Here is a 22052-nt window from a genome sequence, read left to right on the forward strand (position 1 = left end):
TCCCGGAGCCTCCAGCGGGGCCCGGCACAGCCTTAGCGCAGTGACTGGCTCCATCTGGCTTCCAGCGCCAGCAAACGGAATTTGAATTTGCATCCCGGAGCCCGCAGATCCCTGCGGGGAGGCCGCTGGAGCACCGGGATGCCCGGTGTGGTGGGAGCAGCCCACGGTGGGTGACCTGCCTTGAGGCAGAGCCGTACCCGGCTGTGGCACCCCCAGACCAGACACCCACTGACCTGCATCCAACACATTTTCTCTTTATACCCAATCTAAATTCATGGCCTCTCAGGCTAAATCCATCACCCCTTCTCCTGTCTTGACAGGTCTTGAAGAAAATCTTCTGTCTTGCTCTTCCAAGCCCCCTTATGTACTGCCAGGCTGCCAGAAGGTCTTCTCCAGGCTGGACAGCCCCAGCTCCCTCAGCCTTTCCTTCTTGCTCCTCAGGCAAGGTGGCTGCCTCCCATCCCTCTGTTTGCTTCCCAAATCCAGCTTTGACCTGGCAGCCACTGCTGGGACATGCTCTCCTGCCGTTCCCTGTCACCGTGCACGTCCAGCCTCCCACTCCCCAAAGCTCAGTGTTTGGGAATTTTCCCATCTGTGCCTCCAGTAATGGCCCTGGTCACCCTGACTCACACTTTGGGGATGTTCTTGCCTCTCCCAGTCCAACCAGTCTGGCCAGGCTGGTGCTGGTGACGTGGCCATGTGAGCCACCAGCACCATAATTGGCTTCCCCGAGAATCACTGGCGCATCCGGCACCTTTCCCAACTTTCCCAGCAGCTGTGGCAGGGCAGGAACTGACACTTGACAATGCCCATGGGGACTTTAGCCAGCAGCTTCCCAACCCTTGTGCGCCCACTCCCTGGGCCCCATTTCCAGTGACAAGGAGCAGGATGGCCAGAAATGTCAGTGGCCAGTGAGCACCAGGCAAAGCCCCACACCTGGGGCTTGGTCCCTGCTGGTGTCCCCAGGACAGTGGCATAAGCTCTGGGCTGCTGGTGTCACCCATCCCAGCTCTCTTAGGCAGCATCAGGACTGGCACATTTTTTGTTGGGGATGAGGAGCAGGAGTGCTGGTTGCCCTGGCAACATGAGATGGCCTCCTCCAGACAGGGACAGTATTTGGCAAGATGTGCTAAAAATACCCCCTAACTCAGCTGTGACAACACCACATGTGTCACATCCCTCCTCCCCTCAGGGCTCAGCCTGGGTTGGTGCTGTCCCTGCTGGTATCCAGAGGTATCCTGGTCACTCACTCTGCTGGCTGGGGATGCACCAGGGAGCTCCTGGGGTCCCACAGAAAGCTGGCAGGGCCACCAGCAGCAGTCCCTCCCCAGTTCAGCCAGAACAGGGGGTCAGAGCCAGCTGGTGGCATTTCCCACATGTGGGGATTGGGAAGGTCCGTGGGGAGGGACCTGCAGGCATGGTAGGGCTGCTGGGGAAGGTAAATGATTCCTTAGAGTTTAAATAGGTTTAAAAACTACTTTTTTATGATTTTGCTGCTTTTCCTAATACCATTACAGCCTTCTCCATGGCAACCAGGGGAGGCGGCTCAGACTTTGGTCCCGGGCAGGGAGATTATTTGCTGGAGCTGAAATGGTGGGGGGATCAGGTGGGGAGGTCCACACTGGCCAGGGACACAGTGGGCAGAGGACATTCATGATGGCGACCCAAATGAGGTCCCTGTGGTGGCTGTGGAGCCATGGTACACCAGGCAGGTGGAGATCCAGGTGCACAGGATGGGCTCATGGGTGACACTGGAGGGACCCATGGGGTTGCAGCATCTCCTGCCACAGGTGATGGGACACATCTGGAAGAGGTGCCCTCAGGGAGACAGGTCTAGAGGAGAGGTCTCAAGAATCTTTAAAGGTGGAGATGGGTCCAGCTCCTTCCTGCACCACAGCCACGCTGAGAAAGGATGTGCTTATTGACCCTCTTAATTTTCCCATCGCATCTCATTTGATATTTTCCCAGAGAGGGCTGCTGGAGGCAGGGATAAACCTGCTCCCAGCCACAGGCAGGGCTCATTCAAACTTCCCAGAGAGGTTTGTGGGTTTTGGCTGCCTGAGCCATGCTGGTTCAGCTCTTTTTAGCTTCCAGATTGATTACACCTTGTGTCAATATGTGCTCAGTGCCTATTAGTGGGTGTGTGTATCCCCATCCCTCATTTCTCCTTTCTGATCTATAAATTCCCAGAAGAGACGATTAAAATAGAGGAGGAGGAGAATGCCACTCAGGGCCAAAGGGAAGGGAGAAAGCAGTGCCTGTGGGAAAGTTGTGTTGCAAGTCTGGAGCCTGGATGTCTCTCTCCAACACCTCTTCCCATGGGCATGGAACTGCCTGAGTTCAGTGGCAAAGAGCTGAGATGGGGCCTGCAGAGCTGGGGGGAGATGCCAGGATCCCATGGGGATGGGCATGGGGGTACCCATGGTGTGGGACTGGTGGTGGACAGCTTTCCTGCTCCATATCCACCTCCTAAACCAGCCTGGTGGGAACTGGAGCTGGGAAAATGCCAGGCTCCCATGAGGATGGCCATGGCAGAGAACTGGTGGTGAAGAGCATTCCCTGCTCCATCTCCAGCTCATGGACCACCATGGAGGGAACCAGGGCTGGGAAGAACAACACCAGTGGGAGATACCTGTTCCTGGAGGTGGTTCCTGGAATGGTGCCAGCCCAGTGCATCTTCAGGGAGGAATGGGGCTACCAGGACATGGGGAAGGGTTGGTCATGGCTTTTCCATCTGGCAGCCACTGGCCATGAGGCTCCTCTTGATGGGGCACTTTGTTTCTCTTTCTTTCCTGGAAACTGGTAAAAGATTCCACAGAACCTGTGTTGGAGAAATGACCTGGAACACAGGATGAGGTCATCGGCCTCCCCAGGGTGTTTTTGATGAGCTGCCAGGAGGAGAGTGTGATCTGCCAGCCCTGAGCACCACCGCCCATCACCCCACCATATGGAGGTTGGTGGGGGAGCGGGGGGACCCTCACAGCCACCACCTCAGCAGTGGGACCCCAGCCTTGCTCTCTGCTTCCCCTTTGGCACAAAAACACCCAGTCAAGCCTGTGGTGCTTCCAGCAGTATCTTCACCCACAAGGCAAGATGTACCCACAGGAGGGGTCTGGATATTCTGCCCTGAGGTTTGTAGTGCTACATGGAGAAGAGATTTTTCCCACTTCTCAACTCATTTCCCACTTGCACCACCATAAACCCTCAGGTGTTTCAGCCCACCTCATGCCTCTAATCCCTGGGTACTACAGATGCTCGAAGACCCAGGGTGCAGTTTTTGGGTCCTGATGCAGCATGAGGACCTGCTGCCAGGGCTTATCCCAGGGCACCCCTGGCAGACCAGGGCAGACACCCAGGGAAAGGTCAGCGCTGCTGCTCAGAACCCTGCAGGTGATCAGGGCAGGGTCAGCCCTGTGAGGTTGCCCCATCCCTCCTTCCACACTCACTGCCCACACAAACCCCATCTCTGGCAGGATCCCCATGCCCACTCCATCAGATTTCCAGACATCTCACTCCATGCCCTTTTCCCGAGCTGCCCTAAAGGCAGTTCCAGAGCAGGGGCAGCAGGGAGGAGCCCGTCCCAGGGGCTCAGCCCCGGCGCAGCCCAGCAGCAGTGGGGTTAAGCCCAGCCGGGCGGGCGGCTGGACAGGCGTCAAGGTGGTTGCTCCATCCATCCCTGCGCAGGCAGGCGGCGGGGCGGGAGAGCCGAGCGGGAGCAGGACCTGCCCTGCCCGTCGCCATGAGCACAGGCAAAGGTGAGGCTGGGGAATCTGCCCCTGGGCCAGGCTGGGCTGGGGGGACACGCTCAAATTCTGCTGGGGCTTCCTCACCCTTCGTTCTTCTCCTCCCCAGTGCTAATAAGACACTTCGGGGGGCCCCTGAGCTGCCTGGGGGGCTGGAAGACACTGTAGGTCAGAGCCCAGACTGGCTAGAGGCTGCAAGGGTGGGCAGGGGCTGCAGCAAAGAGACCCCTCAGCTCTCAGGAACAGCAAGTTAAGGGGAGGCAGCTGGGGACGAAGGAGGAGATGGGACTGGAGATCTTTCCCCACGAAAGGGAAAAGCTGCTGCAACATAGAGATGAATTTTGGGGGTCCATGCACCCGAGGTGCCTGAGCTGTGGCAGGAGTGGGTGGTGATCCCACACCCTCTCCCAGGGGATCCACCCTCTGAAAGCTGCTGCAGCTGCCCCGTATGGGCAATGGGCTGGCGCCCACCCCTTCACCCCTGCAGTGCCAGCGGTGCTGGCGCCCGGCAGAAGGTCCTGAGGGGATCCCCCAGGGCAGCCACGGCCCTGCACTGACCCCTTTGCTCCCCCCCCAGCAGGCATCCCCCTCCTGCTCCCGCTGGCCCTGTTGCTGGCCGCCGCCTCCCAGCCCCCTGGGGGGGACCCCCCGAAGGAGCAGGGGGACACGGACGCCCCGCGCTGCCCCAGCCCCTGTGCCTGCAGCCTGGACGACTACAGCGAGGAGCTCAACGTGTTCTGCAGCAGCCGCAACCTGACGCGCCTGCCCGAGGACGTGCCCCCCAACGCCAAGGCCCTGTGGCTGGACGGCAACAACTTCACCCTCCTGCCGGCCGCTGCCTTCAGGAACCTGTCGGGGCTGGACTTCCTGGACCTGCAGAGCAGCCAGCTGGCCGGCGTGGAGCAGCACGCCTTCCACGGGCTGCGCAGCCTCTACCACCTGCACCTGGAGCGCAACCGCCTCAGGCACCTGGCGCCGCACACCTTCCTGCACACCCAGAGCCTCGTCTCCCTCAGCCTCAACAACAACCACTTCAGCAAGGTGGAGGAAGGGCTGTTTGCGGGGCTCTCCAACCTTTGGTACCTGAACCTGGGCTGGAACTCGCTGGTGGTCCTGCCTGACAAGGTCTTCCATGACTTGCCCAACTTGAGGGAGCTGATCCTGGCTGGGAACAAGCTCCCCTACCTCCAGCACCAGCTCTTCTGCAGCCTCACCGAGCTGAAGGAGCTGGACCTGAGCGGGAATGCGCTCAAGGGCATCAAGATCAACATCTTTGTCAAACTGCAGAAGCTGCAGAAGCTGTACCTGAACCACAACCAGATAAATGCCATCGCCCCCCGTGCCTTCATGGGCCTGAAGTCCCTGCGGTGGCTGGACCTGTCCCACAACCGGCTCGTCTCGCTGTACGAGGACACGTTCCTGGGCCTCCTGAGCCTGCACGTCCTACGCCTGTCCACCAACTCCATCACCAGCCTGAGGCCCCGGACCTTCAAAGACCTCCAGTTCCTGGAGGAGCTGCAGCTGGGACACAACAGGATCCGGAGCCTGGCAGAAAGGACCTTCGAGGGGCTGGGGCAGCTGGAGGTCCTCAGCCTTAACAACAACCAGCTGCAGGACATCAGGGCTGGGGCCTTCCTGGGGCTGTACAATGTGGCAGTGATGCACTTGTCTGCCAACTGCATCAAGGTCCTCCCTGACTTTGTCTTCAAGGGTGTCACCAAGCTGCACAGCCTCCACCTGGAGCACAGCTGCATGGGCAGGATCCGGGCAAACACCTTCTCCGGGCTCTCCAGCCTCCGGCGGCTCTTCCTGCAGCACAACAGCATCTGCCTCATTGAAGACCAGAGCTTCAGTGAACTGCACGAGCTCCTGGAGCTCGACCTGAAGCACAACAGGCTGAGCCACCTCTCGCCCCAGCTCTTCACAGGTCTGAGCAACCTGGAGTACCTCTTCCTCTCCTCCAACCAGCTCCTTGAGATCTCCCAGGACACCTTCAGCCCCCTCCAGAGACTCTTCTGGCTCGACCTCTCCCATAACCAGCTGGAGACACTGGACAACACCATCATCTCCCCCCTGGCCAACCTGCGGTACCTCAGCCTGAGGAATAACTCCCTGGAGACCTTCTCTGTGAGCTTCTTGTGCCCCCCCTTCACCCTGGAGCAGCTGTGGCTGGGGGGCAACAACTGGCACTGCAACTGCTCCCTGAAGGGGCTGCGGGACTTCTCCCTGCAGCACCCCGTGGTGGTGCCGCGCTTCGTGCAGTCGGTGGCCGAGGGGGACGACACCCACGTGCCCGTGTACACCTACAACAACCTCACCTGCCTGCACCCCCCGGCCGTGGCAGGCCTGGACCTCCGGGACACCACCGAGGAGAGCTTTGCTCACTGCTGAGCTATGCCGGCCCCTCCCAGGGGAGGAGCTGTTCCCGACGGGGCATCCTCACCTGCCCCCTCCCTGGCCCTGGCCAGCAGCAGGAGCTGGGGCTCTGTGGCCACCTTAGCCGAGCCCAGCTTTGCCACCACCTCCAGCTGCCACCGCAAGGAGAGTCGTGCCCAGGCAATGCTGGGTGGGCACCAGCCCTTGGGCCTGAACATTTCAGGCCTCTAATATTTAAATAGCAGCGCCCAGTTGTTCCCAGCAGGAGAACCTCTGAGCCTCCAGGATGGGGAAATGCTGCACCCCCAGCCTGCAGCCCCGGAGAGGGGCAGCCCTGCCCAGGCCAGGACTTCTGTGGGACAAAACAAAGCATCCTCCTGCCACAGAGCAGTGGAGAAATCCTAAAAGCTCCCTGGAGCTTAGGGAAGGGGGCAGAGGACTTGTTTTAATGATTCCTTGCAGCAGCAGAAAGCCACATGTCACTCACCTGATTAAATGGCAGCAGACAAATAAACCTTTGGAGCTTTTGCAACCCATCTTGTAAGTACATTTGTTCCAAAGCCTGTGCTGCCTCTGGCCAGGGATTCCACCCAGAGCCCCTCGGGGTGAGGGGTGCAGGGTCCCAGGGTCTCTGCCCGGAGTCCCTTGGGGTAAGGGCTGCAGGTCCTGGAGGGGTTGGTGAGGAGCTCACAGTGTTTCCCCTCAAGCTCTGTGTGGCTGACATGTGCCCAGGGAGGGAGCAAGAGGTCCCTGCCACCCCCCAGAAGCCAACAGCCCTGTCAAACTCCAGCGCTGGTCCTGGCTCTCCAAATCCCAGATAAGTGTTCAAAGGTCAGGTAAAATTTTCCTGGAAAATTGCACATGGGGAAACCTAGCCAGGTGTGGGTCCCACAGGCGCAGTGGGAGCAGGGCTGGATGGTGCTCCTGCTCTCCTCCAAGCAACAGCTGACTGCTATAATCCAGTCTGGGTAGTGGGAATCCAAGATTTCCCTGTCTTCATGAAACTTCACTGTGAGGGCAAGTCCCAGACACAGAGAGGGAGGCAGGCAGGAGGGGCTGAGAGTCCAGGAGGGAGATAGATAAGATGCAAGGCCACCAGTTCCTCTTGCTTCCTCAGCTTAACTCAAGCCTGCAAGAGGAGGGCAGGTCCCAGGGGAGCAGCAGACCATGGCAAGAGGTGCAGGGAACAGGACACACCGAGCAATGAAGCACAAACCACGTGGGGACATGGAGGACCCCCAGGTGTGGCAGGGGGATGGAGAACAGCCACGGCAAAGCATCCCATGAAGGACTGCCAGGGCCAGCCCACAGCAAGACAAGAGACAGACTGGATCCTGAAGATGTTACAGGAGGAGAGGTTTAGCTGAATTCCAGAAAGGAAACCAGGGAAAACCAGGAAGTACCTGGATATACATGACGTGTTTGTAATGCCAAGACTCAGACCTATGGTGAGGCCTAAAGCCATGGAAAAACAGAAGTCACAGACCTGGACTTAAGAAAAGTGTTTACTGCTGGAACCTTTAAAAATATTCCTGAGTCACATAACCCCCAGCAGACCCAAGGCCTCATTTCCAAGGTGATAGGATGCAGATCTCACAGGTGGCAGAGCTCCTGGAGATGTTCCTTCATGTGCAGCACACACCGTGTCCTCACCAGGAACCAGTGAGATGAGAGTCCCGAGCACGGGGGCCTGGCCTATGTCCACATGGATCATCCAGCATGACTCAGCCACTGAACAAAGCACCGTGGAATCCATCCCACAGGGAAAGCAGGAGGAGGCAGCAGCACATGGAACCACGATCCAGATCATCGGTGCCACGGGGGTTTACTGAGGGAAGAACAGCCACTGCCACTGTAGCTCCAGAGTCTCTTTGGATCCAGGGGGGAATGGAGCAGTATTTTCCTTTGGGACTGTCATGAGCAGCAGGAATCTCTGCTCTCCCTGCCTCCCTCCCTCACCACACATTGAGATAGTTTCAGACTTAACCAGCTCCTGAGCCCCCTTCCCTCTGGCCCAGGGCTCAGCTGGGAACAGTCCAGCTCCACACACTCCTCAGGAGCTCTGCTGTGATGTATCCAAGATCTGCTGGGTGATGTGAGCCAAGGCAGGGAAGGCAGAGCTCTTGGGAAACTCTTGGATGAAGTCTCTGCCTTCTTCCAAGCTCTGGCTGAGCTGGGGGTCCAGGGGAACACAGCCTGTGGGACAGGAGTGGGGAGAGTGAGTGCTTGGTCATTGTATGGTAAAGGTCATTGTATGTAGTCAGGGTAAAAGAAATACACTGCCAGAGTCAAATCCAGGAGAAGCAGTAGAAAAAAGAAACCACTGCCCTCTCTGAGCTCTCTAGGAGCTAATTCTGCAACTACTTTCTCTGGGTGCAAGACCCCACCCCAGTGCTTCAGGAGAGATGGTCTCCCCCCAGATCCCAGCCCTGCCCAGAAGCAGGATTCAGCCCTCAGCCCCCATTTCTCAGAGAGGCTCCAGAACATTCCAACACGGTTTTTGAGGAGCTCCAGGCTTGTTTACCCTGTCACCATGATGTCAGGAGGCAGAGCAGGTTGCTGGCACCACCCCCTCTGCCCCAACCAGGTGCCCACTTGGGATGGCAGAGGAGCAAAGCATGACCCACACCTCAGCTTTGCCCAGGGCTCACGGGGACTGGAGTCCAGACCCCCTGCCCTGTGCTGCTGCTTCTCTGCACTCAACCCTCTCACAGCACCACAAGATCACCCCTAAGCAGAGCTCTGCTTCAGAGGCTACTCACCCAGGAAGGGCACTCCGGCGTGCTTGGCCAGCTCCTCCCCTCCACCTTTGGAGAAGATGTTTGTGCACTCCTGGAGGAGGAAGAACAACAGGGAGTCACGAATTCCAGAGCCCTGTGTGACAGGGCAGGTGCAGCAGCACCTGAGCAGAGCCAGCTCCCCTCCACCCTCCAGGCCTGTGCCCTTGCCCTCTCCCAGTACTCAGGAGAGCAGGGCCAGTGGCGTTTCCCAAAGTTGGCACACAGACCTGGCAGCACCTCCCCTCCCTCACAACGTTACCCCGTGGCATTCCCCAGGGCACCACCCCCAAGGAAGAACCCCCAGCAGCCCTGGGAAGGTCAGCAAGCTCACGGAGCAGTGGGGGCACACGAAGCCGCTCATGTTCTCCACAACGCCCAAGACCCGCAGCCCTGTCTTCTTACAGAAGGTCAGCTCCCGCCTCACGTCCCCCACCGACACGGCCTGTGGGGAGAGCAGGGGGGCTGGGGGGTCCCTCTGGCCACAGAGATGCACATCAAGTGGGAGGCAGATGTGTAGAACAAGCAGCCACAGACACCCTTGTGTGAACACCCATGTGGGTGGCATATTCCCCCCACAGCCAATCCCAGAGGCAGATGGCTGTCCAGGATCTCCAGCCCCCTGTCCTACTCGGGGTGTTGTGACCAGGATTGCCCCAAGCCCAGGATCTCCAGCCCCCTGTCCTACTCGGGGTGTTGTGACCAGGATTGCCCCAAGCCCAGGATCTCCAGCCCCCTGTCCTACCCGGGGTGTTGTGACCAGGATTGCCCCAAGCCCAGGATTTCCAGCCCCCTGTCCTACCTGGGGTGTTGTGACCAGGATTGCCCCAAGCCCAGGATCTCCAGCCCCCTGTCCTACCCGGGGTGTTGTGACCAGGATTGCCCCAAGCCCAGGATCTCCAGCCCCCTGTCCTACCCGGGGTGTTGTGACCAGGATTGCCCCAAGCCCAGGATCTCCAGCCCCCTGTCCTACCCGGGGTGTTGTGACCAGGATTGCCCCAAGCACAGGATCTCCAGCCCCCTGTCCTACCCGGGGTGTTGTGACCAGGATTGCCCCAAGCCCAGGATCTCCAGCCCCCTGTCCTACCTGGGGTGTTGTGACCAGCATTACCCCAAGCCCAGGATCTCCAGCCCCCTGTCCTACCTGGGGTGTTGTGACCAGGACTGCTCCAAGCAGCTTGTAGTGCCTCAAGGCCTCCACTGTAGAGATGTGCTCGTCGGATGTGCCTGGTGGGGTGTCCACAATGAGGAAGTCCAGGTCCCCCCAGGCCACATCAGTGACAAACTGTTTGATCAAAGCTGTAGAAATAAAACAGGCACATAAAACCTCCACCCAACAGGTGCCTTGGGAGGCTTGGGACAGGGGGTGGGAAGCACTGTGGGTGACAAGGACCCAGGGAGCAAGGGCAGGGCAATTTGTCAGCACAACACATGCTGCATTCTCCCCATCCACGTGACCAGAACCCACTCCTGCACAGCAGGAGCTTTGTTGCCCCAAGGAATGACTGCCCAGGGGCAGCACTGCCTCTGGGAGGGTTCCCAGAAGGGCTCAGGGAAGGTTTCACAGCAGCAAACCTCAGCATTACCATTTTTCTTGGGTCCTCTCCACACCACGGCATCGTCCGGTCGCTCCAGCAGGAAGCCGATGGACATGAGGGCGATGCCCCTGTCCTGGCCCACGAACACGGGCACCCAGCCACTGTCACACTGGTGCACAGCCCTGTCCTGCACCCTCAGCATGCGGGGGATGCTGGGCCCACACAGGTCCACGTCCAGGATCCCCACCTGTGGGGCCAGCACAGCCTTTCAGCCAGGGCGGGCTCAGAGCTCCCAGGCCCCTGCCCTGAGCAGGGGGAGGCAGCCCCCAAACTTGGGGTGCTCACAGCCACATTTGAAACTGCTTTAAATATGACTGTACCCCCAGCCTCCTGCCCCCCAGGAGCATCTCCTGGCTGTTCCCAGGCACTTTGGGGAGATACTTATACCACAATCCAAGTGGCACTGGCTGCACAGAGCCTTTAAACAGACCCTCAGGGAATTCAGCCTGCCTTGTGCCCACACAGATCCCTTTTGTCCCCATTGTCACAGTGTCCTTCAGCTCAGCAGCCACTTCACCCCACACAGGGAGTGGGTTAAACCACAAACAGCCAAGTCATGTCTCAGTTTCCAAACCAAAAGTAAATATTGGGTGATTTTAGTCTCTTGGATAAAAGAGAAATGATCTGCACTTACCTGGTAACAGTGACCTGCTGACACAGAAGAACCCCCTGAACCCCCACCACAAACAGCATTTTCATAGAGAACCCACACGCTGCCCACGAAGGACACACCCACTCAGAGTGAAAGGAAAAGCACAGGCCAGCCCAGCTGGGGGCTGGGGAGGGAGGGCAGAGATGCCCCAGCCCCACTCACCCTGTGCCCGTGGTGCCGCAGTGCCAGCGCCAGCTCCGTGCAGATGGTGCTCTTGCCCACCCCGCCCTTCCCTGAGAGCACCAGCAGGATGTGCCTCACCCCCAGCAGGTTGGTGTTTCTCTCTGGGGGAACAACAAGGAGGCATCAGTCTCTTCTGCTGAGACAGCAGCCCCTGCCAAGAGCTCTGCTGAGGCGACAGCAGCTGCCACTGCCCCAGCACGTCTGGCTGAAGAGTATCCTGCAATCAAGCGATATGCTGAGCTGGAGAGACCCACAGGGATCATCCACTCCAACTCCTGGCCCTGCACAGGGCACCCCAACAATCCCACCTCGTCCCTGAGTGTTGTCCAAACCCTCCTGGAGCTCTGGCAGCCTCGGGGCTGTGCCCACTGCCCTGGGGAGCCTGGGCAGTGCCCACCACCCTCTGGGGGAAGAGCCTTTCCCTGAGATCCAACCTGAGCCTGCCCTGGCACAGCTCCAGCCATGCCCTGGGTGCTGTCCCTGCCCTGGCACAGCTCCAGCCGTTCCCTGGGCCCTGTCACTGGTCACAGGGAGCAGAGACAAAGCTGTAGCCCCTGATGAGCTCTGCCCTTTTGCCATCAGAAAAACGAAAGTAAGAACAATGGCAGTAAATATTCGATGAGGAATAAAGGCCTGTCCCGATGACCAGACCGGCACCTGGGCAGCAAATCCATAAACACCCTCAGGGCTACCCGGGCTCGGCCCAGGGCTGGGGTGAGCTCAGGCCCTTGGCGTTTCCTTCCTCCAGTGCCACCCTGCTCGCTTCCTGCCAGCTCCACGCTCCTCTCAGCCTTCCGGCGGTCCCTGCGTACTGTCAGCGCTCCCGGGGCTCTGCTTCGGGCTCAGCCACCGCGTCCGCCCGCGCGGGGCCGGGACAGCACCGAGGACAGAGGGCCGGCCGGGGCCTGCAGGCCCAGCCGGGCCAATCCCCGCACCTGCCGGGCCCGGGCATGGAGCCCTCCCGGGGCACGGAGCCCGCCCGCAGCATGGCCGAGCTCATCCGCGCCTCCGCCGACGGTAACGGCCCCGCGCGGGGACGAGACGGGACGGGACGGGCGGTGGGGAAGGGGGTCCGGGGCGGGGCGAGACGGGGCCCCGCAGCGCGGCGCTCCCGGGATCCCGGCTCGGTGCCACCGGCAGCCCCGCGCAGGGCCCGGTTCCTCGGCGCTGCCCCAGCGGGAGCCGTGCCCGGACCGCCGGGGAGGCCCGACGGCACCGCCGGTAACCGCGGCCCGGGCCCGGGCCCACCGTTCCGGGAGCCGGACCCGGCACCCCGGAGCTCCCCGGGAGCGGGTCCCGAGCCCCATTCCGGGCGGGACATCCCCCGCGGGGCACACTGGGCCCCCAGGCCCGAGACCCCGCGGTCCCGGCTCTGCCTCCCTGCGGGTCCCGGTTCTCTCCCCGCTCACCGCCGCCAGTGCCCTCCATGCTGCCGCCCCGCCCGCTTCCGCCGCCCAAAGCCCCGCCCCCTCAGACTGGCAGGCGTCCTGGCCAATCGTAGACCGTGCGCTCAGCCGTGAGCCCGCCCTCCAGATTCTCGCAGCCAATCGATCTCTCCGGCTCTCCTTCCGTCAGCCAATGGATTTAGCGTTTTCGCTTTACGGGTAGCGGCCCAATGGCGCTGCTCGGTGAGGATTGACAGACAGATTAGCCAATAGTGCAAGGCTCGCCTTGAGACACCGCCCCTCCCACCGCCTCCGGCTGTGAGTGACAGGACGCTCAGCCAACCGCAGAGCGGCACGGCGCGGCTGCAGCCAATGGGCGTCCGAGGGCGGTGCCGGGAGGGGATTGTTTATGTCCCGGGTGGGGAAAGTAGGTCAGAGCGCGGCCGGACCGGTGAGGTGAGCCGGGATCGGGGTCGGGATCGGGATCGGGATCGGGATCGGGATCGGGATCGGGATCGGGGTCGGGAATGGGCACCGGGGACGGGTATCGGGGACGGCTGAGAGCCGAGGGCCGGTGTTTGGCTCAGGCCGGGCCCGCGCTGTGCGGCCCAAGCGCTGCGGCCTGGCCTGGCCTGGCTTGGCCCGGCCCGCCCGCGCCCCAGCTGCCGGCACAGCCCGGGCCCGCCCTCAGCGCTCAGGAAGCCAGGCTGGGCCTGAAGCAGCGCTGGGGGGCCGCGGGCGCCGTGCGGGTCCGGCTGCGGCATCGGCCCGGCCCTCACAACGGCCTCGGCGGGCCCAGGGCCCCTGAGGGGTGAGCGGCGTTCTGTGCCAGCACTGGAGCGGCAGCAGCACCGAGACAGTGCCCGGCCCTGTGCTGGGCACTGCTGGGGCACCTCCATTTCGGGGGACACTTCTGGGTCTCTCAATTCAGGAAAGACGCTGAGGGGCTGGAGTGTGTCCAGAGAAGGAAACGGAGCTGGGAAGGGGCTGGAGCAGCAGGAGCAGCTGAGGGAGCTGGGGGGGCTCAGCCTGGAGAAAAGGAGGCTCAGGGGGGACCTTCTCTCTCTGCAACTCCCTGACAGGAGCGGGGAGCCGGGGGGGGGTCGGGCTCTGCTCCAGGGGACAGGGACAGGAGGAGAGGGAACGGCCTCAAGTCATGCCAGAGGATGTTCAGGTTGGATATTGGGAAAATTTCTTCGTGGAAAGGGCTGTCCAGCCCTGGCACAGCTGCCCAGGGCAGTGGTGGAGTCCCCATTCCTGGAGGGATGCAAAAGCCATGTGGATGTGGCACTTGGGGACATGGGTTAGTGGTGGCCTTGGCAGTGCTGGGGGAATGGTTGGACTCGATGATCTGAAAGGACTTTTCGAACTATAACAGTTCCACGAGTGACTCTTCCCTCCATGGTGGATCAGTGGGACAAACTCCAGGCTGTGAACCCGGCCCTGGGGAGGGCTGGGCTGCCGTGGCTGCCCTGCAGAGCTGCAGAATGAGTCTGGGGTGGTTTTAGGTGCTTTCACCCTGTGCTTGGCAGGGGTGTGAGTGTTCTGATTTTGGCAGGTGGGATGCCCAGAGCCCTTCAGGGCATCTGTGGGCACCTGCACAACCAGCCGTGCCTGGGCCTGTCCTGCTTTTCCAGGAGCTGCCAGCCCGGATTGGGGCTGAGGACAGGCACAGGAGCCTGATGGCAGCCCTGGCTCGGGGCTGAGCTGAGGGAGGGGGTTCAAGGGATGGGTGGGGGGTTACACCCCTGTGGTGCCTCCTGGTGGCACATTGATCCCTGCAAAGATAAACATCAGAAAAATGAGATTGGAAAGTTTCCCTATCCCATCCAGAGCAACACTCCTGTGTGGTGGCTGGGGCTGGGCATGGGGAAGGGCCTCTGGGAATGTGAACAATGTCCCTGCTTGCTGTGGGGAGAGCCAGTGCTCCCCTTCTGTCCTTGTCCTTGGGGCAAGTCGGGACAGGTCTGTGACAAGGCCTCCAACAGGCAGGAAGGTGGTTCCTCCCCCGCCCCCAGAGCTGCGAGCAGAGTCTGCCCCCTCAGCTGCAGCTGGACAGACACTTCCCTGCAGACAGAGCCGTGCAGGGGCTGGGTGGGGCAGGGCAGTGCAGTGGCTGGAGCCAGGACAGCTGACCAAGGTCAGTTGGCACCAGGGAGGCCATACCTTGGTGCCTTGGAGCAACCTGGGACAGTGGAAGGTGTCCTTACCCATGGCAGGGGTGGAATGGGATGAGTTTTAAGGTCCCTCCAACCCAAACCCTTCTGTGATTCTGACAACCCCGAGGCTCCCCAGGAGAGGGAGATCTGGATACCTGGATGCCAAATCCATGCCCTGCGGAGGGGCAGCTGCTGCCACTGCCGGGACTCAGGGTTGTTTCTGGGGTCCAGCTGAGATCCTGGGCTCAGGGAGGAGTTGACCCTGCATGGAGGAGCAGATTGAAGTTTGCAGAGGCTCTTGATGGGGATGGAACTTCCTTTGCAGGGGTCGATCCTCCAGTGGGGCCGCACTCGTGCCGATCGCTTCGGGAGGGTCTGGGGACGGGGGGCTTGCACAGGCTGGGAGTGGCCGTGGGACAGGCAGCCCTGTGTAACCTGTCCCTTGTCCCCAGCCTACCTCTCCAGGAGCACCATGGCACGGCGCCCGCGCAGCAGCCGGGCCTGGCACTTCGTCCTGAGCGGGGTCCGGCGCGAGGCGGACGGCAGGGCCGGCACCGGCACACGCGGCTGGGGGTACGACTCCGACGGGCAGGTAGGCCGGGCTGGGGGCTCAGGGGAGCGTTCCTGACACTGAGCATTGGAGTATCCAGGGAAGGGCAGTGGAGATGGGGAAGGGCCCTAAGGGGAAGGTGTGAGCACACTGAGGGCACTTGGTGTGTTCAGCTGGAGGAGACTGAGGGGAGACCTCATTGCAGGTCCAACTTCCTTGGGAGGGGCAGAGGAGGGGCAGGCACTGAGCTCTGCTCTGTGGGAACCAGGGACAGCAGTCAGGGAATGGCTGGAGCTGTGCCAGGGCAGGGACAGCACCCAGGGAATGGCTGGAGCTGTGTCAGGGCAGTGACAGCACCCAGGGAATGGCTGGAGCTGCGTCAGGGCAGGGACAGCAGTCAGGGAATGGCTGGAGCTGTGTCAGGGCAGTGACAGCACCCAGGGAATGGCTGGAGCTGTGCCAGGGCAGGGACAGCACCCAGGGAATGGCTGGAGCTGTGCCAGGGCAGGCTCAGGTTGGATCTCAGGAAAAGGCTCTTCCCCCAGAGGGTGGTGGGCACTGCCCAGGCTCCCCAGGGCAGGGGGCACAGCCCCGAGGCTGCCAGAGCTCCAGGAGTGTTTGGATGATCCTCTCAGGCACAGGGTGTACTCTTGGGGTTGATCCTGTGCAGGGCTGAGGGTTGGACTTGGTGATCCTTGTGGGTTCCTTCCAACTTGGCATGTTCTGTGATTCTTTATGCTTTTTTAAGCATAAATTGGGTGTGTCATACATAAAGTACATACAATATTTTAAAATATCCTTTTGAAAGTAGAGCTCTAGATATGTGTATGAAGTGGATCAGTTCCCTAAGCCAGCTGTGCTCCCTCCTGGACTGTGTGGGACTGGGACATGGTGGTGAAGGCAGCAGGGTGGCTTCAGCCCATGAAATTACAGCTCAGGTGTCTTCAGACTGAAATTCCCTCATGTTTCCTGCTCTGCAGTGTGCACCTCCAGGTGTGCTGGGGATGGGAACATAGCAGGAAGAGCAGTCAGTAAAACACCATGAGGAGTGACTTCAGTTCACCTCTGCCATCCTGCACTCTTTCCCCCAATTCCTGAATGTGTGAGTTGAGTTCCCTGTGCTGTGATGGGGAAAAAGGAGCTGCTCCAGGAGCTTCAGAGCCAGGCTGAGGCCATGAGGCTACTGCCAGAACACAGTGTCCAAACCCAGGCCCTGTGCTCCCAGGAAATGAGCCTTTTCTAAACTGCAGGCAGAGCAGCTTTCTGTTCCTACAGTCACAGGAACAACTGGATTTCTAGGTGGCAGTAGTTAGGGAAGTTAGAAATCAGCAAAGACAGAAGTTAGCAAAAACAGAACCCAAGCTCTTGAGTCTCTAGGCTAGAGGAGAAGGGCTGGGCAGGACAAATGTAAGCCTGAATAATTTTCAGTTCCCTCTGTCTTACACAGCTACAAGAACAAGGATTTTTGTTAAATACCCCTTACTAAGTCTGCCATGGGGATGGCTAACAAGAAGGTACACCTGAGCAGAGTAACTCACTGCAATCAGTGGTAAGAGAACCTGTGAGGCAACACCAAAGCTCCTGTGGCACAGGAGCCAGATGGGGCTGTGACTCCCACAGTGTCCAGTGCAGGGACACCTTTGTCTCCTGGAACTGTGGAACAGTAAATCAAGTTCTTGTGTTTGTGGATAAAAGTAAACAAAAGCCTTTTGATCCTGCAGTAGGTTCCCTGTGGGCCTGTCTGCAGTGCTGGCCTGAGGAGCTGAACTGGCTCCCCTTTGTTCTGCCCTCCTCTCCCCTTCCCTCCTTGGCTTCTGTGCCTCCCTGGCTGCTCTCAGCCCCCGGTGCTCAGCTGGGTGCTCAGCCTTGCTGAGGCCGTGCCCGGGGGCTCCACTGGCTGGAACTGGCCAGTGAAAGCCAAAACTTTAGCACAGTTTTCTTAAAAATGTGTGTGGTGCAGGCTTGGGCTGTGCCCTTGCTGTGGCAGCTCCTGCCCCTGGAAGGCACAAAGAACACACACGTGGTGTAAGTGCTGAGAGGTCCCCACAGCTGAGCAGACACTGCCGTGTCCCAGAGCAGGGTAATTCCATGGGCACAGCCCGGGCAGCTGTGCCAGCCCAGCTCGCCATGGCTGGGGACGCCCAGCAGTGACCATTCCCTGTTCTCCCAGCAGCACAGCGACTCGGACTCCGAGCCGGAGTTTTCCGCCCTGTCCCCCTCCATCCCCAGCGCCATCCCCGTGACGGGAGAGTCCTACTGCAACTGCGAGAGCCAGAGCGAGGCGCCGTTCTGCCCCAGCCTGCACGCGCTGCACCGCGCCCGCGACTGCCGCTGCGGAGAGGAGGACGAGTGTAAGGGGGGCTGCAGCCCCGGTGCTGCTCCTGCAGCAGGATTACCAGCCCCTGCCTGCTGTTCTGTTCCCAGGGCTCAGAGCTGAACCTGTTAAGGCGTCAGAGTTCACCTCTGGGGACCTGCTTTCCGATCCGGCTTAGGCCACCAGTGAAACAGGCCCCGGTGCTTATGGCTCTCCTGATCCCTGGAATGCTGGCAGGATGCCTGGCACAATGTGCTTGGAGCACAGGGTGGCCTTGGGCTGGCTGAGAAAGCCATGACATGTCAGAGCCACCCCCTGAGCCCACGGGGAGTGAAAGGACAGGGGAGCCTCTGTGGGATCTGCAGAGCCTTGTGTTAGCCAAAATGGGGACTGGAGAATGCTGACAGCTTAGGAGCACTGAACCATCCCTGGATGGACACTGTTCAGGCATCAAACAACTCTGATGTGCACACCTTAAGATTTATTCTCTTAAACAATATAAAAATATAAATAAAAACACCAACAGGCCTTCAAAACAATGTCCCTGTGCTTTGGCTTGGGGATCACTCCCTGAAGATCTTTGCCTAATCCTTGTCCTCTCTGTGATCCTTAACAGATTTCGACTGGGTGTGGGATGACCTGAACAAGTCAACAGCCACCCTGCTGACATGTGACAACCGCAAGGTGAACTTCCACATGGAGTACAGTTGTGGCACTGCCGCCATCCGTGGCAACAAGGAGCTGGCAGATGGGCAGCACTTCTGGGAGATCAAGATGACCTCCCCAGTGTATGGCACTGACATGGTAGGTGGGACTGAGGGGAAGGACTCGGGGTGCTGGTGGGTGAGAGGCTGCACCTTCCCCAGCCGTGTGTGCAGGCACCCAGAAACCCCCCCTGTGCTGGGCTGGTCCCACAGCCTGGGCAGCAGAGGAGGGGGGATTCTGCCCCTCTGCCACCTCTGGTGAGACCCCACCTGCAGAGCTGCCTCCAGCTCTGGGGTCCCAGCACAGGAAAGACATGGATCTGTTGGAGCGAGTCCAGAGGAGGCCACGGAGATGCTCCAGGGCCGGAGCGCCTCTGCTCTGGAGCCAGGCTGGGAGAGCTGGGTGGGTTCACCTGGAGTCCTGAGAGCCCCTTCCAGTGCCTAAAGGGGCTCCAGGAGAGCTGGAGAGGGACCTGAGACAAGGGCCTGGAGGGAAAGGAAAAGGGAAAATGGCTTCTCAATGCCAGAGGGCAGGGATAGATGGGATATTGGGAAGGAATTCTTCCCTGTGAGGGTGGGCAGGCCCTGGCACAGGTTGGGCAGAGAAGTTCTGGCTGTCCCATCCCTGGAAGTGTCCAAGGCCAGGCTGGATGGGGCTTGGAGCAATCTGGGCTAGTGGAAGGTGTCCCTGCCCATGACAGGGGGTGGAATGAGATGAGGTTTAAGGTACCTACAAGTCAAACCAGTCAGATTCTGTGAACAGATTCTGTCAGACAGTGACCTTCTCCAGCTGTTCAGCTGGGCCTCCTCACTTATGAAAGGATATTGGAGCTGGGAGCCTTTAGCCCTGTTCTGAAACCTCTGACTTGGCTTCACCAAACCCTTTGGGTGTTTTGAGCTGAGCCAAGAAGAGGAGAGCCAGAAGTGGAGACTGGATTGTTTTGTTGCTTGAAAAGACCCTAAGCCTGTGTTTTTCCTGGCCTTACCTCACAGATGGTGGGAATTGGGACATCAGATGTGAATCTGGACAAATACCGCCACACGTTCTGCAGCCTCCTGGGCAAGGACGAGGACAGCTGGGGACTGTCCTACACAGGTAACATGGACAGGGTGGCTGGACAGGCAGCAGTGGCACAAGAGGCTCCTTAGGGGTTGAGGCCAAAGAGGCCACCAGACCTGTAAGTTCACTTGTTAAGGACACTCAGAGTGGCTGCTCTTTGAGCATCAATCCTGGTCATGTTTTGCAGAGCCCTTAGACCCGTGTGGTACCCTCCCGGGCACCTGGTGCCACTGTCATATCAGCAGTTTGGGGTTGTGCTCTGGAGTTGTAAAACCTCAGAGTTCCCCTTTCCACTGGTTACTCTGAGATGGGTTGGACAGTGTTCCCCTTTCCATTGGTCACTCTGTGATGGGATGGGATGGATGTTTCAGACCCTGACAGAGAGGCTTTCCCAGCAGGAACTCGGAGTGCTGGAGTTGGGATGAATTCATGGAGCAAAGGTTTTCCAAAGAATGCCATTCTTTTTGTGTGTTTTAAGGCCTACTGCATCACAAGGGAGACAAAACAAACTTCTCTTCGAGGTTTGGCCAAGGCTCCATTATTGGGGTGCATTTGGACACGTGGCATGGGACGCTCACGTTCTTCAAGAACCGCAAGTGCATCGGTGAGAGCGAGTGGCTGCAGGCAGAGGGGTGGGGGGTGGGCTGCACTCTGGGTCTGGCTGCAGTGGAAAGCACTGGCAAAGTAGAAGATGAAGGCATGAAGCTGGTGGGAGGAAGGTTACATTTGCTGTTTAATAGATTGGGATTTTGGAAGGCTTTTTCCAACAGCTTTCCAGCGGATTCGGGGTAGGTGGGAGGAGTGAGATGTCCTTGTCCAAACTAAGGGGTGCTGTGCCCTGGCAGGGGTTGCGGCCACAAAGCTGCAGAACAAGAAGTTTTACCCCATGGTGTGCTCAACGGCGGCCAAGAGCAGCATGAAGGTGATCCGGTCCTGTGCCAGCTGCACATCCCTGCAGTACCTGTGCTGCTTCCGCCTGCGCCAGCTCCTGCCCGACTACGTGGACACGCTGGAGGTGCTGCCCCTGCCCCCGGGACTGAAGCAGGTGTTGCACAACAAACTGGGGTGGGTGTTGAGCATGAACTATAGCACGCTGAAGCCTTCGTCCTCCTCCTCCTCGGGGAGTGACTCGGACAGCTCCTGCGGCTCGGACGCAGAGGCTGGTCAGAGGAAGAGGTGCAGGAGGACATAATGCCTCTGTGGGTGGGGGTTTGTTCCGCCCTCCGGGCCTGATGCACCTCTTCCTCCACGGGGACATCCATTGCTACTTGTTGGCAAAGATTTCCCTTATGCTGTGGAAATCTTTGGCCTCAAGATCCATCACAGGCATTGAGAAGAGCTATCGGCTCCAAGGGGTGCCAACTGTGATACAGGAAAACAGCAGTCAAATATCTGAGCTTCTGACTTGCTATCAAAGCCAGTGCCTCTTCCTGAAGGATCCTTCTCCCTGTTGGCACAGAGAAGATTTAACAAGTTGGACTCCATGACAGGAGTTGGACTCGATGGTCTGTGTGGCTCCCTGCCAGCACAGGATATTCTGTGACGATTTAGGTGCCCTCCCAATTTCAAAGCACACTGGACTCCAGCCAAACAACAGACATGACTCCTCCCCTCCTCCCTGTGTGTGTAGGTTTGGTGTCTGCCATGAGCTCCTCCCGCTGCGGGGCCCACGGAGCAGCCCCAGGGCAGGGAAGGGGCCCCAGCGGCGCCGCCACGCGGCGTGTGAGCAGTGACAGGAGCTGAGCTGGGGGTCTCCTGCAGCCCCGGGGACTTCAGTCGCTTTGCATGTTGGTTCCTGCTGCTTCTCCTCTGTCCAAGACTCTGCTAAACTGTAATAATAAAAGTAGAAACTGTCTGTGGTTCCTCTCAGGGCTCTTGAGGCAAGAACAGCCAGGCCAGCTCAGCCAGCAGCCTGGAGGGAGGTTTGGGTGCACCAGTGGTGTGTCAGAGCTGAGGAGGTGAAAGCAGTGAGATCTCTTTGGCTGTGCCCTGTGCAGGGCTCTTGTACTTCCCACTGACCCAGCAGCGTGGCTGGAGTGGTTTTCACTGAAGCTGCACTGTGGCTGCAGGGTTTATAGTGCCCATCCTCTGCCAGGACATGCTGAGACAGCCCCAAACCCCCAGCCCAGAGCGTGGGACTCGGAGCAGGCCCCACCCAGACTTCTTGGTTGTGACGATGGGAAATGCTGAATTAGGGGCTGGGCCAGTGACTAGTTGTGTCGTGGCCTGGTGCCAGTGCTGGGGAACGGGCTCTGTGCTCCTGCAGGAATCATTCCAGCACCACACCAATCCCTGTGGAGCCTGTGGGCAGCCAAGAGGACTCTTCCCTTTGAGCCCTGCTATGTTGGGCAGCACCTTTGCTGAGGCTTCAGGGCTGAGCTGGTGCTGTCAGCCTTGCAAAGGGCATTGGAAAGTGGAACAGGACTGAAACACAGGTGGGAAATGGCTTTTCATGAGTTCTTTCCACCACAGGTTTTCCTGGCAACAAGCTCAAGCTTTTTGCTGTGTTCCCATTACAGGCATCCACAGGGGCAGGTAAAGCTTTTTGCAG

At 59.5% G+C, this 22052-nt stretch overlaps 3 protein-coding genes across 7 annotated transcripts; 2 read left to right on the plus strand and 1 right to left on the minus strand.

The window, feature by feature from the left end:
* Positions 1-3680: 3680 nt before the first annotated feature.
* IGFALS (insulin like growth factor binding protein acid labile subunit) lies at positions 3681-6655 on the plus strand. 2 transcript variants are annotated; one of them, XM_071570759.1, is made up of 2 exons: positions 3681-3755; positions 4324-6655. In XM_071570759.1, the coding sequence occupies exons 1-2, from the start codon at positions 3740-3742 to the stop codon at positions 6132-6134; spliced, it is 1827 nt and encodes a 608-aa protein (XP_071426860.1). In that variant the 5' UTR covers positions 3681-3739; the 3' UTR covers positions 6135-6655. The 2 variants fall into 2 exon arrangements, with proteins under 2 accessions (XP_071426860.1, XP_071426859.1); XM_071570758.1 differs by having other exon boundaries at positions 3695-3755; positions 4321-6655.
* Positions 6656-7606: 951 nt separating this feature from the next.
* NUBP2 (NUBP iron-sulfur cluster assembly factor 2, cytosolic) lies at positions 7607-12768 on the minus strand. Of its 2 annotated transcripts, XM_071570764.1 has the most exons (7): positions 12739-12768; positions 11309-11430; positions 10483-10681; positions 10041-10195; positions 9231-9341; positions 8882-8951; positions 7607-8315 (listed from the first exon to the last, which is right to left on the minus strand). In XM_071570764.1, the coding sequence occupies exons 1-7, from the start codon at positions 12755-12757 to the stop codon at positions 8173-8175; spliced, it is 819 nt and encodes a 272-aa protein (XP_071426865.1). In that variant the 5' UTR covers positions 12758-12768; the 3' UTR covers positions 7607-8172. The 2 variants fall into 2 exon arrangements, with proteins under 2 accessions (XP_071426865.1, XP_071426866.1); XM_071570765.1 differs by lacking the exon at positions 11309-11430.
* SPSB3 (splA/ryanodine receptor domain and SOCS box containing 3) lies at positions 12123-21360 on the plus strand. 3 transcript variants are annotated; one of them, XM_071570761.1, is made up of 7 exons: positions 12123-12346; positions 15326-15465; positions 17594-17774; positions 18354-18541; positions 19435-19537; positions 19980-20105; positions 20347-21360. In XM_071570761.1, the coding sequence occupies exons 1-7, from the start codon at positions 12280-12282 to the stop codon at positions 20691-20693; spliced, it is 1152 nt and encodes a 383-aa protein (XP_071426862.1). In that variant the 5' UTR covers positions 12123-12279; the 3' UTR covers positions 20694-21360. The 3 variants fall into 3 exon arrangements, with proteins under 3 accessions (XP_071426862.1, XP_071426863.1, XP_071426864.1); XM_071570762.1 differs by having other exon boundaries at positions 17597-17774; XM_071570763.1 differs by lacking the exon at positions 12123-12346 and adding an exon at positions 13099-13170.
* Positions 21361-22052: the final 692 nt, after the last annotated feature.

The sequence above is a fragment of the Pithys albifrons genome, chromosome 16 (assembly GCF_047495875.1).
Source record: "Pithys albifrons albifrons isolate INPA30051 chromosome 16, PitAlb_v1, whole genome shotgun sequence".
NCBI lineage: Eukaryota > Metazoa > Chordata > Aves > Passeriformes > Thamnophilidae > Pithys > Pithys albifrons.

Coding starts and splice junctions, on each gene's coding strand:
- SPSB3 (XM_071570761.1), top strand. CDS start 12,280: ATGGAGCCCTCCCGGGGCACGGAGCCCGCCCGCAGCATGGCCGAGCTC. Junction 12,347..15,325: donor CATCCGCGCCTCCGCCGACG/GTAACGGCCCCG, acceptor CCTTGTCCCCAG/CCTACCTCTCCAGGAGCACC. Junction 19,538..19,979: donor CTGGGGACTGTCCTACACAG/GTAACATGGACA, acceptor GTGTGTTTTAAG/GCCTACTGCATCACAAGGGA.
- NUBP2 (XM_071570764.1), bottom strand. Junction 9,342..10,040: donor TCCTGGTCACAACACCCCAG/GTAGGACAGGGG, acceptor CTCTCCCCACAG/GCCGTGTCGGTGGGGGACGT. Junction 8,952..9,230: donor TCGTGTGCCCCCACTGCTCC/GTGAGCTTGCTG, acceptor TTCCTCCTCCAG/GAGTGCACAAACATCTTCTC.